General features: G+C 35.3%; 1 protein-coding gene and 1 pseudogene across 1 annotated transcript; one reads left to right on the forward strand and one right to left on the reverse strand.

Moving 5' to 3' along the window:
• Positions 1-1,968: 1,968 nt before the first annotated feature.
• LOC110656961 (lignin-forming anionic peroxidase-like) lies at positions 1,969-3,262 on the forward strand (annotated as a pseudogene).
• Positions 3,263-4,148: 886 nt separating this feature from the next.
• LOC110656986 (replication factor C subunit 2) lies at positions 4,149-7,274 on the reverse strand. Its single transcript, XM_058153652.1, has 7 exons — positions 6,969-7,274; positions 6,389-6,495; positions 6,193-6,294; positions 5,823-6,018; positions 4,788-4,916; positions 4,506-4,700; positions 4,149-4,431 (listed from the first exon to the last, which is right to left on the reverse strand). The coding sequence occupies exons 1-7, from the start codon at positions 7,134-7,136 to the stop codon at positions 4,321-4,323; spliced, it is 1,008 nt and encodes a 335-aa protein (XP_058009635.1). The 5' UTR covers positions 7,137-7,274; the 3' UTR covers positions 4,149-4,320.
• Positions 7,275-12,224: the final 4,950 nt, after the last annotated feature.

Below are 12,224 nucleotides of genomic sequence, written 5' to 3' on the forward strand. Positions count from 1 at the left end.
CCAATTTTTTAGGGAAAAATAGAATTTGAAGGAAATTGATTCTAAATCCCTTTAATATCTTTTTCAAGCATACCAAAGTGTATTCTAAAATAACCAAACCTACTTTCGTATGTATTTGATTACTTTAAAACCCATTAAGTTTTGTAACCAATAATTAATTCCTCTTAAAGTCCTAGTTTATTTCTAAATCTAGGTGATTTTAAGTTCCAATCCTTGATTAACTATCAATGACTTTCACCTTTCGGTCCTTCAATCAAAGATTAACACAATACCCAATGGGTACCAACATTAGGCAAGTAAATCAAGCACACAAGGAAGGAATCAAAACTCATATTTATGTAAAATAAGGAAATACCCAATCCAAATCCACAAATTAATCTAAAACATATTTCCCAACTCTGAAATCCAAAGAAATTACTCACTCATGATGGTATTTACAAGAAATATAGATGGAAGAATAAAGAAAAACATGATAAAAGAACTGAAATGGGAAAACCCAGGTGGAAGAACCAAGGTCTCTGGTTTCTGGAGCTCAAAACTCGTGCAGCAGCTCCTCTTCCTAGAGAATGGCGTCTTCTCTCCCTCTTTCTATATATTTTTCTTTCCTTTTTGTTTTCCCTTTCTTCCTCTTCTTCAAAAATAAGGAAATGATGAATTTATATGGTCCTTAAAAGTTACCCTAAAAGTAAATAAAAGACAAGGAGTGGATAGGAAATGAGGTGTAAAATTATCCAAGTCAGCTGCACTATTCACGTTCTGGGCATTCTGCTTAGGGTTCTGCTTAACCCTAAGCAACTTTTTAGCAGATTTCAGCTTCTGGTCGCACTGTCTGCTTAAGGTTGCTGCACCTCAAGAAATCTCGCGGACTTAGAGTAAAATAGACTTTTCTCGCTCATGCTTGACTTGTGCCGCACCTTGCTAATCGTCGCTTTACCCTAAGCAGGATCTTAAGCAAAGACTCAAGCAAATTTCGGCTAACTTGCTCTTTCAAGGCTTGATTTCTTCAACTTTCCTCTATGCTTAAAGAACTCCAAACTTCTTCAAATCACTTCCTAATGCACTCATTGATCTTCGATTTGCCACAAAATCCTATCAAAAATAACAAAATTACAAAAATCAAATATAAAGTATCTAAAGTTAACAAATAAGCTAAAATAAAGTAAAAAACATAAAATATACTAAAATATAAGGGCAAAATGGATGCAAAACTACCCTAAAATGCCTATATGAAATGAGTGTAACAATGATAGAGGGAGCTGAGCTCCCAAATATTGATATATGTGATTTGAGGATTGTGAGAGTAAACTGAACTCCCCATATTATTGATATTATTTGTTTATAGGTCGAGTGAGTTAATGCTCCCTGTTTGATAGTTCAATTTATGGCCGAACTCTATCCGTTTATTTTTGAAATTGGGCTACCTTAATGGGCTTTATGAATAGATTAAAAATAGTTAGGTTTACTAATGCCAACTAGTGACTGTCCTAGTGCCAAGAAATCGGGTCATAACAAAGCAATGCCAAAAATGCCTTCTAATGAGTTCCTTAGAAACTTGTTATTGGTAAAAAATTTCAAACTTTAATCATTCACTTGATTGTATTCTAGGAAGCAAAACTTGGTAAGCTTGGAATAAAATTCAGCAATTTCAATCCTCTAATTTATTTTATTTAGTTAAAAAAAACCTTGAAGGGAAGAAAGTAGACTCAAAAGAAATTTCATTGAGTTTGGCACATAATATAATACAATACAAAGAAAGACTAAGACTTTGAAGCATCCCTTGGGGAACGTACATTTCACGCATTTTTGAGTCTGGGCATGCACTATAAATAGGATGTGAGGCCTATGCTTCTTCCTCACCCTAAGCTACCAATCCAGTAGCGTTGCTCCAATGGATCTTTTCTCTTAGTTGCATAACGCATTTTGTAAAGTAGCAATTTTCTGCTATATACTAGGAAGAAGAAAAGAAAAATGGCTTCTCGTTTATGTTTTACTTTCACAATACTGTTGATGAGCTTGTCATGCTTGCCATGTCAAGCGCAGCTCTCTTCAACCTTCTATCACAGGACATGTCCTTCTGCACTAAGTACTATAAGAGGTGCTATTTGTGCAGCTGTCTCGCGTGAACAGAGAATGGCTGCTTCACTCATTCGCCTTCATTTCCATGATTGCTTTGTTCGAGTAACAAATCACTTGTTATATTTTTATTATTCTTCTTGCCAAGTTCTTGAGAACGTAAGTTATAATTTTAATTTGTGTATTAATTAATTAATGCTGGGTTGTGATGGGTCGGTCTTATTGGAGGATACTTCCTCAATGAATGGAGAGAAAAATTCACTAAGCAATGCCAATTCTCTCAGAGGATTTGATGTCATTGAAAATGTTAAGGCTCAAGTAGAGAGTCAGTGTCCTGGAATTGTTTCTTGTGCTGACGTCGTTGTAGTAGCTGCTCGCGACGCATCTGTTGCTGTAACTAACTTTAAATTGCTTTATTCTTGATCAAGCTACGAGCAAATGTATCTATATATTAATTAATATATATCTTCTCTACATATATATATATATATATATATATATATATATAAAATAAACACTGCAGGTTGGGGGACCGTCATGGGCAGTGAAGCTTGGAGAAAGAGACTGCCTCACAGCAAGCAGAGACCTCGCTGATCAGAACCTTCCTCACTTTACAAATAGTCTCAGCGAACTCACTTCCTCGTTCAGTAGCAAGAATCTAAATCAAAGAGATTTGGTTGCCCCTTTAGGTTGGTTAATGAATCAAGAAATTAAATTAATTACTAGTTTCAGGAGTGCATCTTTCTATTGTGTGTAAAACGTAAATTATATTAAGATGGCTAACGATTTCATTTGGGATATAGGAGCACATACATTGGGCAAGCAAAATGATTCAGCTTCCGTGACAGGGTTAACAGCAATGCAAGTGATATTGATCCTGAGTTAGCTAGGTCTCTAAGAGAAGATCTTCCATGCCCAGCTGATGGCTCTGGAAATGCAAACCTTGCCCCATTTGATGCAGTGACTCCCAATACTTTTGATAACAGCTACTTCAGGAATCTGGTCGATAGGAAAGACCTTATTCCATGAGATCAGGTGCTTTCAGTGGTGGATCCACAGACAGCATTGTGAATGAGTACGTCAGGGACTCTTCAATCTTCCTGTCTGATTTTGCAGCTGCAATGGGAAAGATGGGAGATATACTGGTTCTCGGGGAGAAATACGAAGGGTTTGCAATGTTGTTAACTGATTTGCCAAAGAATAAGCAAATCATTAATGTCAGGAATATGTTTTTCTATATATCCTAAAATAAATAATGGGTGAATAGCTTAAGCAAAATTCATTCCACTTAAGGCATTTTGTTCATGCAATTTCAAATTTCAATTGAAGTGTGGTTAAGTGTTTTCATTCTTTCCATTTGAAGCGGGATTGTTATTCTTTTTATGCTTGCTAGAGCAGAAAGATAAGGCTAGGAATTTGGATGGAAATCCGCGAGGTAACTAGTTCAATGTAATTTTTAAACAGGTTAGCTCGATCATATTTACAACCCAGATTGCCCATATATTAGAAAACAAGCCTGTCCAAAATATGACCAATAATTATTCTAACGAAAAATATTATACTTGTAGTCCACGTGTATCTTTTTCTTGTTTTACAATGCAATTATTTATTTCTTATATTTTTGCTAGTTCTCATTTCATATTTCAACTTACATGTCGAGTAAAACTATTGTAATTAATGCGTTAAATTATGATTCACATCTTCATGTATATCAACATTCGCCCAAAAAATATTCCAATTATTACACTAATTTTGCTCAAGACTTTAGCGACTACCCCACCCGTCCCTATCTGTGGGTAAAGCTGCAATTCTGTTAGGATTTACCCCGTCTAAAACATCTAGGATACCAACATAAGAATGACTATACATCCAAACAGTCAAGGGTAATGCAGATAATCCCCTAGAGGCAATCAGTTATCTACTTTGAGCAGTGGGTTTTTGAAGATGGTTTTTGTTAGTTTCCTTCCCTTTTTACTGGCAAAACGAATGAGTACAGAGTGAATTTCCAGTTAGTTTGTTACTTTGCTCCTTTTGCTCTGGGTGCCAATTACTCCCCATTGCTGGAACACTATGAGAGCAGATCAAAGCATTTGACCACTTGGTACTTCCATATCAATTCAGTTACAAGTTAGAGAAGCTCCCACAAAATGACAATTTTGGGTTCCCATTAACAAAAATATCTGCAAACCTAAAAAACCACTGATGCTTGCATCGGCAAATCACACTACCACAATACTGAACTATGTCTTATGCTGCCTTGGCTGTGTCACGAACAAGGGCAAGCTTAGCCAAAAGGCCACATAGCTGAAGGTAGGAACCAACCCCATCACAAATTCTCATATGGGCAAATCCAGTTTCCTGCAAACTCAAAAAGATCAAGAAAGAAATATGCAATGCAGAAATAAATAATGAGTCTGGAAAGTAAGAATTACCTTCATGAACTCCAATTTCAAATATTCAGCCATGTCATAATTCTTTATGACACGAAAAAGGGTTGTAATTATGTCTGTGGGAGAATACCCCAAATCATAGAGCTGCTTCAGACCAGAACAAGCATCATCAAATTTTCCCTCAAGCACATGGCGCACCATATTCTTCACATGCAATGGATGAGGCTGATCACAAACCTAAAAAGTAACCAACAGCTCAGAGTTACCACAGCAAACTGATTGTTAATGTTAATACTGTATATTGCAGTAATTATGACTTGTAACCTTGAAAACATTTTCCTGGTTGACAAATCGGAATCCACTGTATGTAGCTTGCAAGTTATTCAATGCCTGCCTCATATCTCCATCAGCAGTGAATATGATAGCTTCGAGGCCTTCAGGAACATATGGGACCTTCAATGAATAAAAAGTCAATAAACTGCTCCATGTCTTATAAACACAATATATCAAGATTCAAGGGTGCTGTAGAGTTATAATCTTGAGGACAAAACTACATAAGCTTCTATGAACCATGCCAAAGTACTTTCCAGTTTGAATAGTAAGAGGGTTGATGTGCTAGTAAGCTTTAACCTCCAAATGTAAGCTTTATACAACCTTGTTATCTCCCCCTTGATGTGATTTAAACCAACATGCCTAGCTCAACAGTAGTTTGTCAAACATGATCAGTCAGGCGTCACTTCTTAACCAGCTCACCACCATACTTCAGTGCTGATGCTGAAGTGATGTTACCTATCAGATTACCAATCTGAAGGGGTGATTTACCCATTAAAATTAGCAAGGTATTTGGCATCTGCCACCTACCCAATTTCCAGTTCTTTCTGTATCCCTGTGACAGCTTTAACAACCTTCACAAATCAAGGTCTTATCTTCATTTTCTGCCTAATAGCCACTAATTGATATGTCTCCTCTCAAGAATGCCACTCTACTTTCTGCTCTACTAAATTAAAGCAATAGATGATAAAAGCCCAAGGCTCCACTTCTCTAAATTTGTGATGATACCATTCTGTTATTCCGAGTTAGAAATCTTCCAAAATAATATTACTAAAGGAATGTATAACTTAAATTAAACAAAATATTATGGTGAAAAAGAGGGACTGCAATGAACTTTCAACTAGAGCAAATGAAGTAGGTCCAATCAGAAAACAAGAAATGGTGAATAAATCTTATGGATATTCTCAATCATAACAAACAGGTTAAATTTGGCCCCAATCAAAAACATAAATCAAGGAAATGTTGCAAATATAAAACTTTGAACAGTGCCAAATGAATGTGGTATGCTGTAGAACCATAAAGTATCACCTTTTCTGCTTCAACTACTACCATGAGACGACCAAGTATCTCTTGATCAGATAATCTTGAAAATCGAACAAGCGCACATCTACTCTGAATAGGCTCAATAATTTTAGAAGACGTATTGCATGCAAGAGCAAAACGGGTGGAATTTGAATATATTTCCATTGTTCGCCTCAAGGCTTGCTGTGCTCCAGATGTCATGCTGACATTTATTAATTGTAAATGCAAGAAAACCCCGTGCCATTACCACCAACATAAAAGAAAAATAAGGAGGGGGAAATCAAACACCGACAGGATAAAGGATAACTTCGTGTTAATCTACCAACAAAAGAATTACATAAATAAATTGTAAAGAAAACTACACATCTGCACATACCTATCAGCTTCATCCAGAATTACAATTTTGTGCTGTCCAGGAGGCAGTGTCACTTTTTTTTGTGCAAACATCTTGATTTTGTTCCTCACAACATCTATACCCCTGGTAAACCATATGGAATTGATAGCAAGACCTGAAAGTTAGAGATCCCAAGTAACAGAAAGCTTAAATGCCATAAAATTTAGACCCTTCTTACCTGTCATCAGAAGCATTCAGCTCCAAAACAGCCTCCTTACAATTTGGTCCTAAAAGCTCATGTGCAAGAGCCAGTATGCTTGTAGTTTTACCAGTTCCAGGAGGACCCTGAAACGCACAAAGCAAAGTGCTCACTAACAGCTTAGCACCCATGCAGCAGAGAGCACATAAACTAGAAACATTCATGTTAACTTCACATGGAAATTAGAAACATTCTCCTCCTTTAAAACGATTATCTATTTACAAGAAAATAATTCAATTGAAATACATTTTAAAAGGCATTTACTTTTTTTTTTTAGGAAAGGCATTTATTCAATTGAAATACATGATTGTGTAATTTTAAAAGCTACATGTAAATGGAGAAGAAAAGACAGAAAAATTACACATTTCCATCCCTTCATTTTCTACATGGTTGAAAAAAATAATTACTACATTAGGGTTTAAGAATTTCATGATCAACAAAATTTCTCAAAAATACAATTACAAAATTAGTTTAAATTAGTATAAGAAACACATAATTATCTATTCGAAAAAATTATGCTGAGCAATTAAGATCTTAAACAACAGGGCATGAAACGTACGGCTAGGATGAGGTTAGGCATGTTGCCGTCACGAGCGATGACTTGGAGGCGGGAGACGGCGTCCTGGTTGCCGACGATGTCAGAGACTTTGTTGGGCCTGTACTTCTCCACCCATGGAATGTTGTAGCTGTTACTGCTATTATTAGCCGATGAAGAGGACGACGCCATTTCTGTCACCGTTGAGGAGAGGTCGGTGTGGACAGATGGAGAGAGAGCGCGATTCTTTGTACAGAAACGATCGCTCGCGGAACGCTCAACCTATCCCTAAACCCCTTCAATTTGGAGGGAAAGTGCAATAGTTATGTTTTTTTAACTCGGTAAATTCTTGAGGCTCCAGGGGTGTTTGTTGCATAGTAAGAAAAAGGTAATTGTTATTTTTATAATTTTTAATTCTTTTGATATTATTTAAATACTTATTAGATTAATTTTTTATTTAAAAAGATTTAAATTAATAATTATCCTTTTTAAAATTAACTCTTATGAAAATAATATGTAACTCTTTTAATTAAATTGTATACAAGAAAAATAAATAAATTCTTATAAAATTAAATTATTTTATCTTATTTTTATTTTTTTTAAAATTTTATTTAATTTCACGTATCATGTTTATAAATTTAAAAAAATAATTAAATTAAATTCTTATAAATTTATAGCTTCCAAATAGAGTAAAAAGAAATAAGGATCTTTTAAATTTTTTTTATTATTTAATTTAGATATTTCTGTATAATATTTTAAATAAAACATTATTATTTATAATAATAACTATAATAAACAAATAAATTTAAGTTATTTAATTTCTTTTTTACTTTTTTTTCAAAAGTGAAGGGTGTACACTGCAAACGTTTTAATTTTACTAACTATTGCGCATTAAAAAAAAAAATAAATTACCATTACGCACTAAATTAAAGGGTGCTTAGATGAAGGAATTATAGATGAATACCATATGTAATGGGAAAATATATAGTAGCCTACTATTTCATGTAAAATTAATATATATGTCACGACCTAAATTATGAATTTGATCAACACTAGAACTTTGATCAGTATAAAGCTCCCAAAACTTGTAGTAAATCTAACTATTTATAACCCAACCGTAAAGTCCATCACTGTAGTCCAAATCTAAGAAAATAAATAGACAAACTCTAGCTATAAATTAGACTATTTAACGAGGAATTTTAACTCACCCAACCTGTAAACTCAAAAATATATCAATTTGAGGAGTTCAGCTCACTCTCATAATCCTCAAGTAATTTAAATTATCAAATGGGAGCTCAGCTCTCTCATCAAAAGTAATTTCTTATCTCATACAATTCAATATATATATATATATATATATCCATAAAATAGGTTTACAAATTCAAAGGAAATAAATTATTACAATCCCAACAAGTTTAGAACCACTACTAGCACATGCAGAGTTCTATATTAGAAAAAAAGGAAATAAAATCACAATAAAACTTTTGCTGGTAAACCTGCGAGAAAGAAAGCAGGTTAATCTCAAAGAGCCCTCCTATCACCTGGGGAAAAATAGTTGAACAGGAGTGAGCGTTCGACTCATAGAGTAAAATATTGATTTTAAATACAATTTCTATAATTATCAAAGACTAATACATTCCTAAGTATGAAATGCAACACATACAAACATACTCAACCAAATTCAAACAATAATCACACAAAAGATAATTTGGATTACTCACACACTCATGTGTCACATCACTGTATATAAATATGGTAGCTGATCCCCTAGATAGCTCTCTTAATCTAATATCTGCCAATGAGATTAACTCAAGCCAGACTTTCTCTTAATAATCCAAATGCGGGGGTCAACGAGATTAACTCAAAGCCGTACTCACTCTGACTTATCCATAAAAAGAATCAGGTCCCAGCAAGTCAAGCTTCAGCCGTTCTATCTGTCCTACCCATATCCAATGTCACGACCCGATCCCACGGGCCAGACCGGCACTAGGGCTTGGGTCAGTATAAGGCCTCTGAAGCCCGTAGTAAGCCTAACTAATCTCTAACCCATCCATAAAGCCCATATTTTGAACCCAATTTTAAGAAATCAACCAGACAGAGTCCGACCATATCCAGGACCATCAAACGGGAAGTTTTTGACTCACCCAACCTGCAATCACAATATGTAACCATTTGGAGAGCTCAGCTCACCCACAACATCCTTAATAAACACAATGTGACCACTAGGAGCTCAGCTTCCTCATCCACATAAACAAATAAATCCATAAATCCATATATACATAATCAATAAGTTAACAAATTTAAATAGTTAATCTTTTACAAACCCAACTAAATAAAATGTCACTAGCATATGTGAAGTTCTAGATTTCAATCAACAACAATAAATATAAACAAGGCACCAATGGACTTGCGAAAGAGGAGCAGGTCAATCACAAGAAAAACTCTCATGTAACCTGGAAAAATGGAGTGAACATGAGTGAGCGTTCAACTCATAGAGTAAGATATTGATTTTAAAAACAAATTTTATAACTATCTAATTCTAATGCATCCCTAAGAATGAATGTAACACTGATCAATAATTTCACCAAATTCAAACAATATTCGCCCAAAAAATAATTTGGAGCACTCACACACACATATACCATATCAAATAAAATATATATGAGAGCTAATCCCCTATACAGCTCTCTTAGTCTAAAATCTGCCAGGGAGATCAACTCGAGCCAAGCTTTTGCTTAAAAATACAATTGCGAGGGTCAGCGAAATCAACTCAAAGCTGTACTCATCCCGACTTCCTCGAAAAGGATCGGGCCCCAAGTGAGACAAGCTCAAGCCGATTTGCCCGTCCTACTCATATCCATCACACCACACCACACGCACGCCGACACACGCACACAGCTCCAAATTACCCTAAGACGACATCTACATCCATTTTTGCAATTAAGAAAATGCAACATAAAACGTGCCTAGCATTTAGCTACATACATATATTTATATGTGATGCATGAGCATGCCCTGAATATATAATAATATTGAAATTGTAATTAAAATCAATATCTACTCATAGTACTTCACAGGTCATTGCGGCGGCTGGGCAGAGAAGGAAGGCTGACTCAGCTTACCTAAAAATTATATCACAAATTTATCAATATTTACTTAAAGCAAAACTTTAAAGAATCAATGGACATTCTAAGTTTTGCTGAAAATCCAGTAGAGTTTTCCCTATACCTAGGACCTATCCAACCTGTAAAATGATCTAAATAACACTTCTAAATCACATCTTCCATATCTACATCTCATCAACATTATATGGTCTCTTCTGGGCCTGCCAAATCAGTCAAAAATTATATAACTGCACATAAAATAATTATTTAAAAATTCGGGGTTTTACATTATTTTCCCCTGATAGAAAATTCGTCTTCGAATTTTACACAAGGTAAAACGATGACACATAGTTGCATATCAAACTTATGAGTACTTACTGCGCATATCCCGCTCTAACTCCCAAGTGTATTCCTTCACAGGAGTAACCATAGGGATCTGCTTTGACCAAAGCTGTTTCATCTGATAGTCTACTATGGCTACCGGTTGCTCCTCAAAGATCAAATTCTTATTTAACTCCACTATGTCTGGTTGTAGCACATGAGAAGGATCGAGAACATGCTTCCTAAGCATGAAAATGTGGAATACTGGGTAGACATGAGAAAGGTTTGATGGCAACTCTAACTGATAGGCAACTGCTCCCACTCTGTCTGTGATCTCAAAAGATCCTATGTAACATAATGCCAATTTGCCTTTCTTTCAAAATCTCATAACCCCTTTCATAGGAGAAACCTTCAAGAACATATAGTCACCCATTACAAATTCTACATCTTTCCGCCTTGGAACTGCATGGATGGTTAAAAATATTTTACATTTATCTGCCCTTGTCATAATACGCCAGCTACCATCCTCCTTCTGAGACTAAACCATCACATCTGACTACTCGTTCACTTTTTTTTGTCATCTCTAGTACTCACTATAACTCCACTACGCTTTACTTGATATCTCATAACTTCAATCAATTGTGGCACCTACCTTGCTTTCATTATGCCCTAACGTGTCTCTTAGTGACTTCAGTCCCCATTCTTCTGTTTCAATAATCTATACTCTCTAAAGACATGACTTATATTCCTTATCCTATAGTATCCTATGAGATGCTTTCCTATAGCACCTCTCATATGCATCTTGTTCGAAATCTTTACTTGTCCTATGACCTCAATTGTCAACACCTATGCATCTTCTCATCCCCAATGGTACTTCAAATTTCCAATCTACTTTATGTCATTACTAAGGTCCTTAGACCAAATCCTATCAATCTTATATAACTAGTCATACAAAGTTCCATTCAAGTGCCAAGTGTACCCTGCACCATCTATCAACATTGAAAATTGAATTGGGTCTCTTCTCCTATATGACAAAAGTGTTTGTATTCCTCGACAACCAGTTAACGTGACCTTATCATTTCCCACTCCTCCTCTAGAATGGAAGTATCTTGACTTCTTCCTAAAGCTTCTTATTATGTGACGTACTTTCTGACACATTGGCACTTAGATCGAGGTTCCATTACTCCTTTAATCTATCATTTCACCATAACTTGTTTTAAATATCCCTTAGTGTGTCCCTAACATTTGTGTCCCTAACATACTTATTCCTCCTTATTCTCATCATTGTAGCCAACTCTATCGAGCTTTCCTCCTGTTCTTTGGATCTTATCCATTTTTCTTTTTTCTGTTTCTGCTATTATTGGTATCTTTTCAACCTACTATACTTATTGTTTAACCTTTATCCTCTCACACTCTTATACCTTTTTCCTTCAAGGATGTCCATCCCATCATCAACTTCAATCTTCTTTTTATTTCTTAGTCCTATCTTGATTACTAGTTCCATTACTTCTAGACTTCTCACTTTATGATTGGCTCCGACCAGCACATATTTCACATTATGTAACACTTGTAATTGGCCATAAAAAATTCTTCTTGTATCTCTTTTCCCAACTTGACCATCAGAACATTATCATTCCCAACTACCCTTTGTAAAAAATCGCTCGCCATGGTTAGATAGGAACCCTTGAAACTATAAGTTCTACCTAAGCTAACATGGCTATGAGAAATGTGTGCTATGCTATAATTCCAGATAAGATATTTCACGTGCTTATTCTCCTTAATATAATCACATATATTGCCCACGGCTCTTCAAACTTCAGCCTCAAATTTACCCATCAGCAACAATTTCATCCAC

The sequence above is a fragment of the Hevea brasiliensis genome, chromosome 9, assembly GCF_030052815.1.
Source record: "Hevea brasiliensis isolate MT/VB/25A 57/8 chromosome 9, ASM3005281v1, whole genome shotgun sequence".
Taxonomy (NCBI): Eukaryota; Viridiplantae; Streptophyta; class Magnoliopsida; order Malpighiales; family Euphorbiaceae; genus Hevea; species Hevea brasiliensis.

What these genes read in the sequence shown, in the direction of transcription:
- LOC110656986 (XM_058153652.1), bottom strand. Translation starts at nt 7,136, where the DNA reads ATGGCGTCGTCCTCTTCATCGGCTAATAATAGCAGTAACAGCTACAAC. An exon ending in CTGAATGCTTCTGATGACAG is followed by an intron (nt 6,295 to 6,388) that starts GTAAGAAGGGTC and finishes ATGGTTTACCAG; the next exon opens with GGGTATAGATGTTGTGAGGA. An exon ending in ACCAGGAAAATGTTTTCAAG is followed by an intron (nt 4,701 to 4,787) that starts GTTACAAGTCAT and finishes GTTACTTTTTAG; the next exon opens with GTTTGTGATCAGCCTCATCC.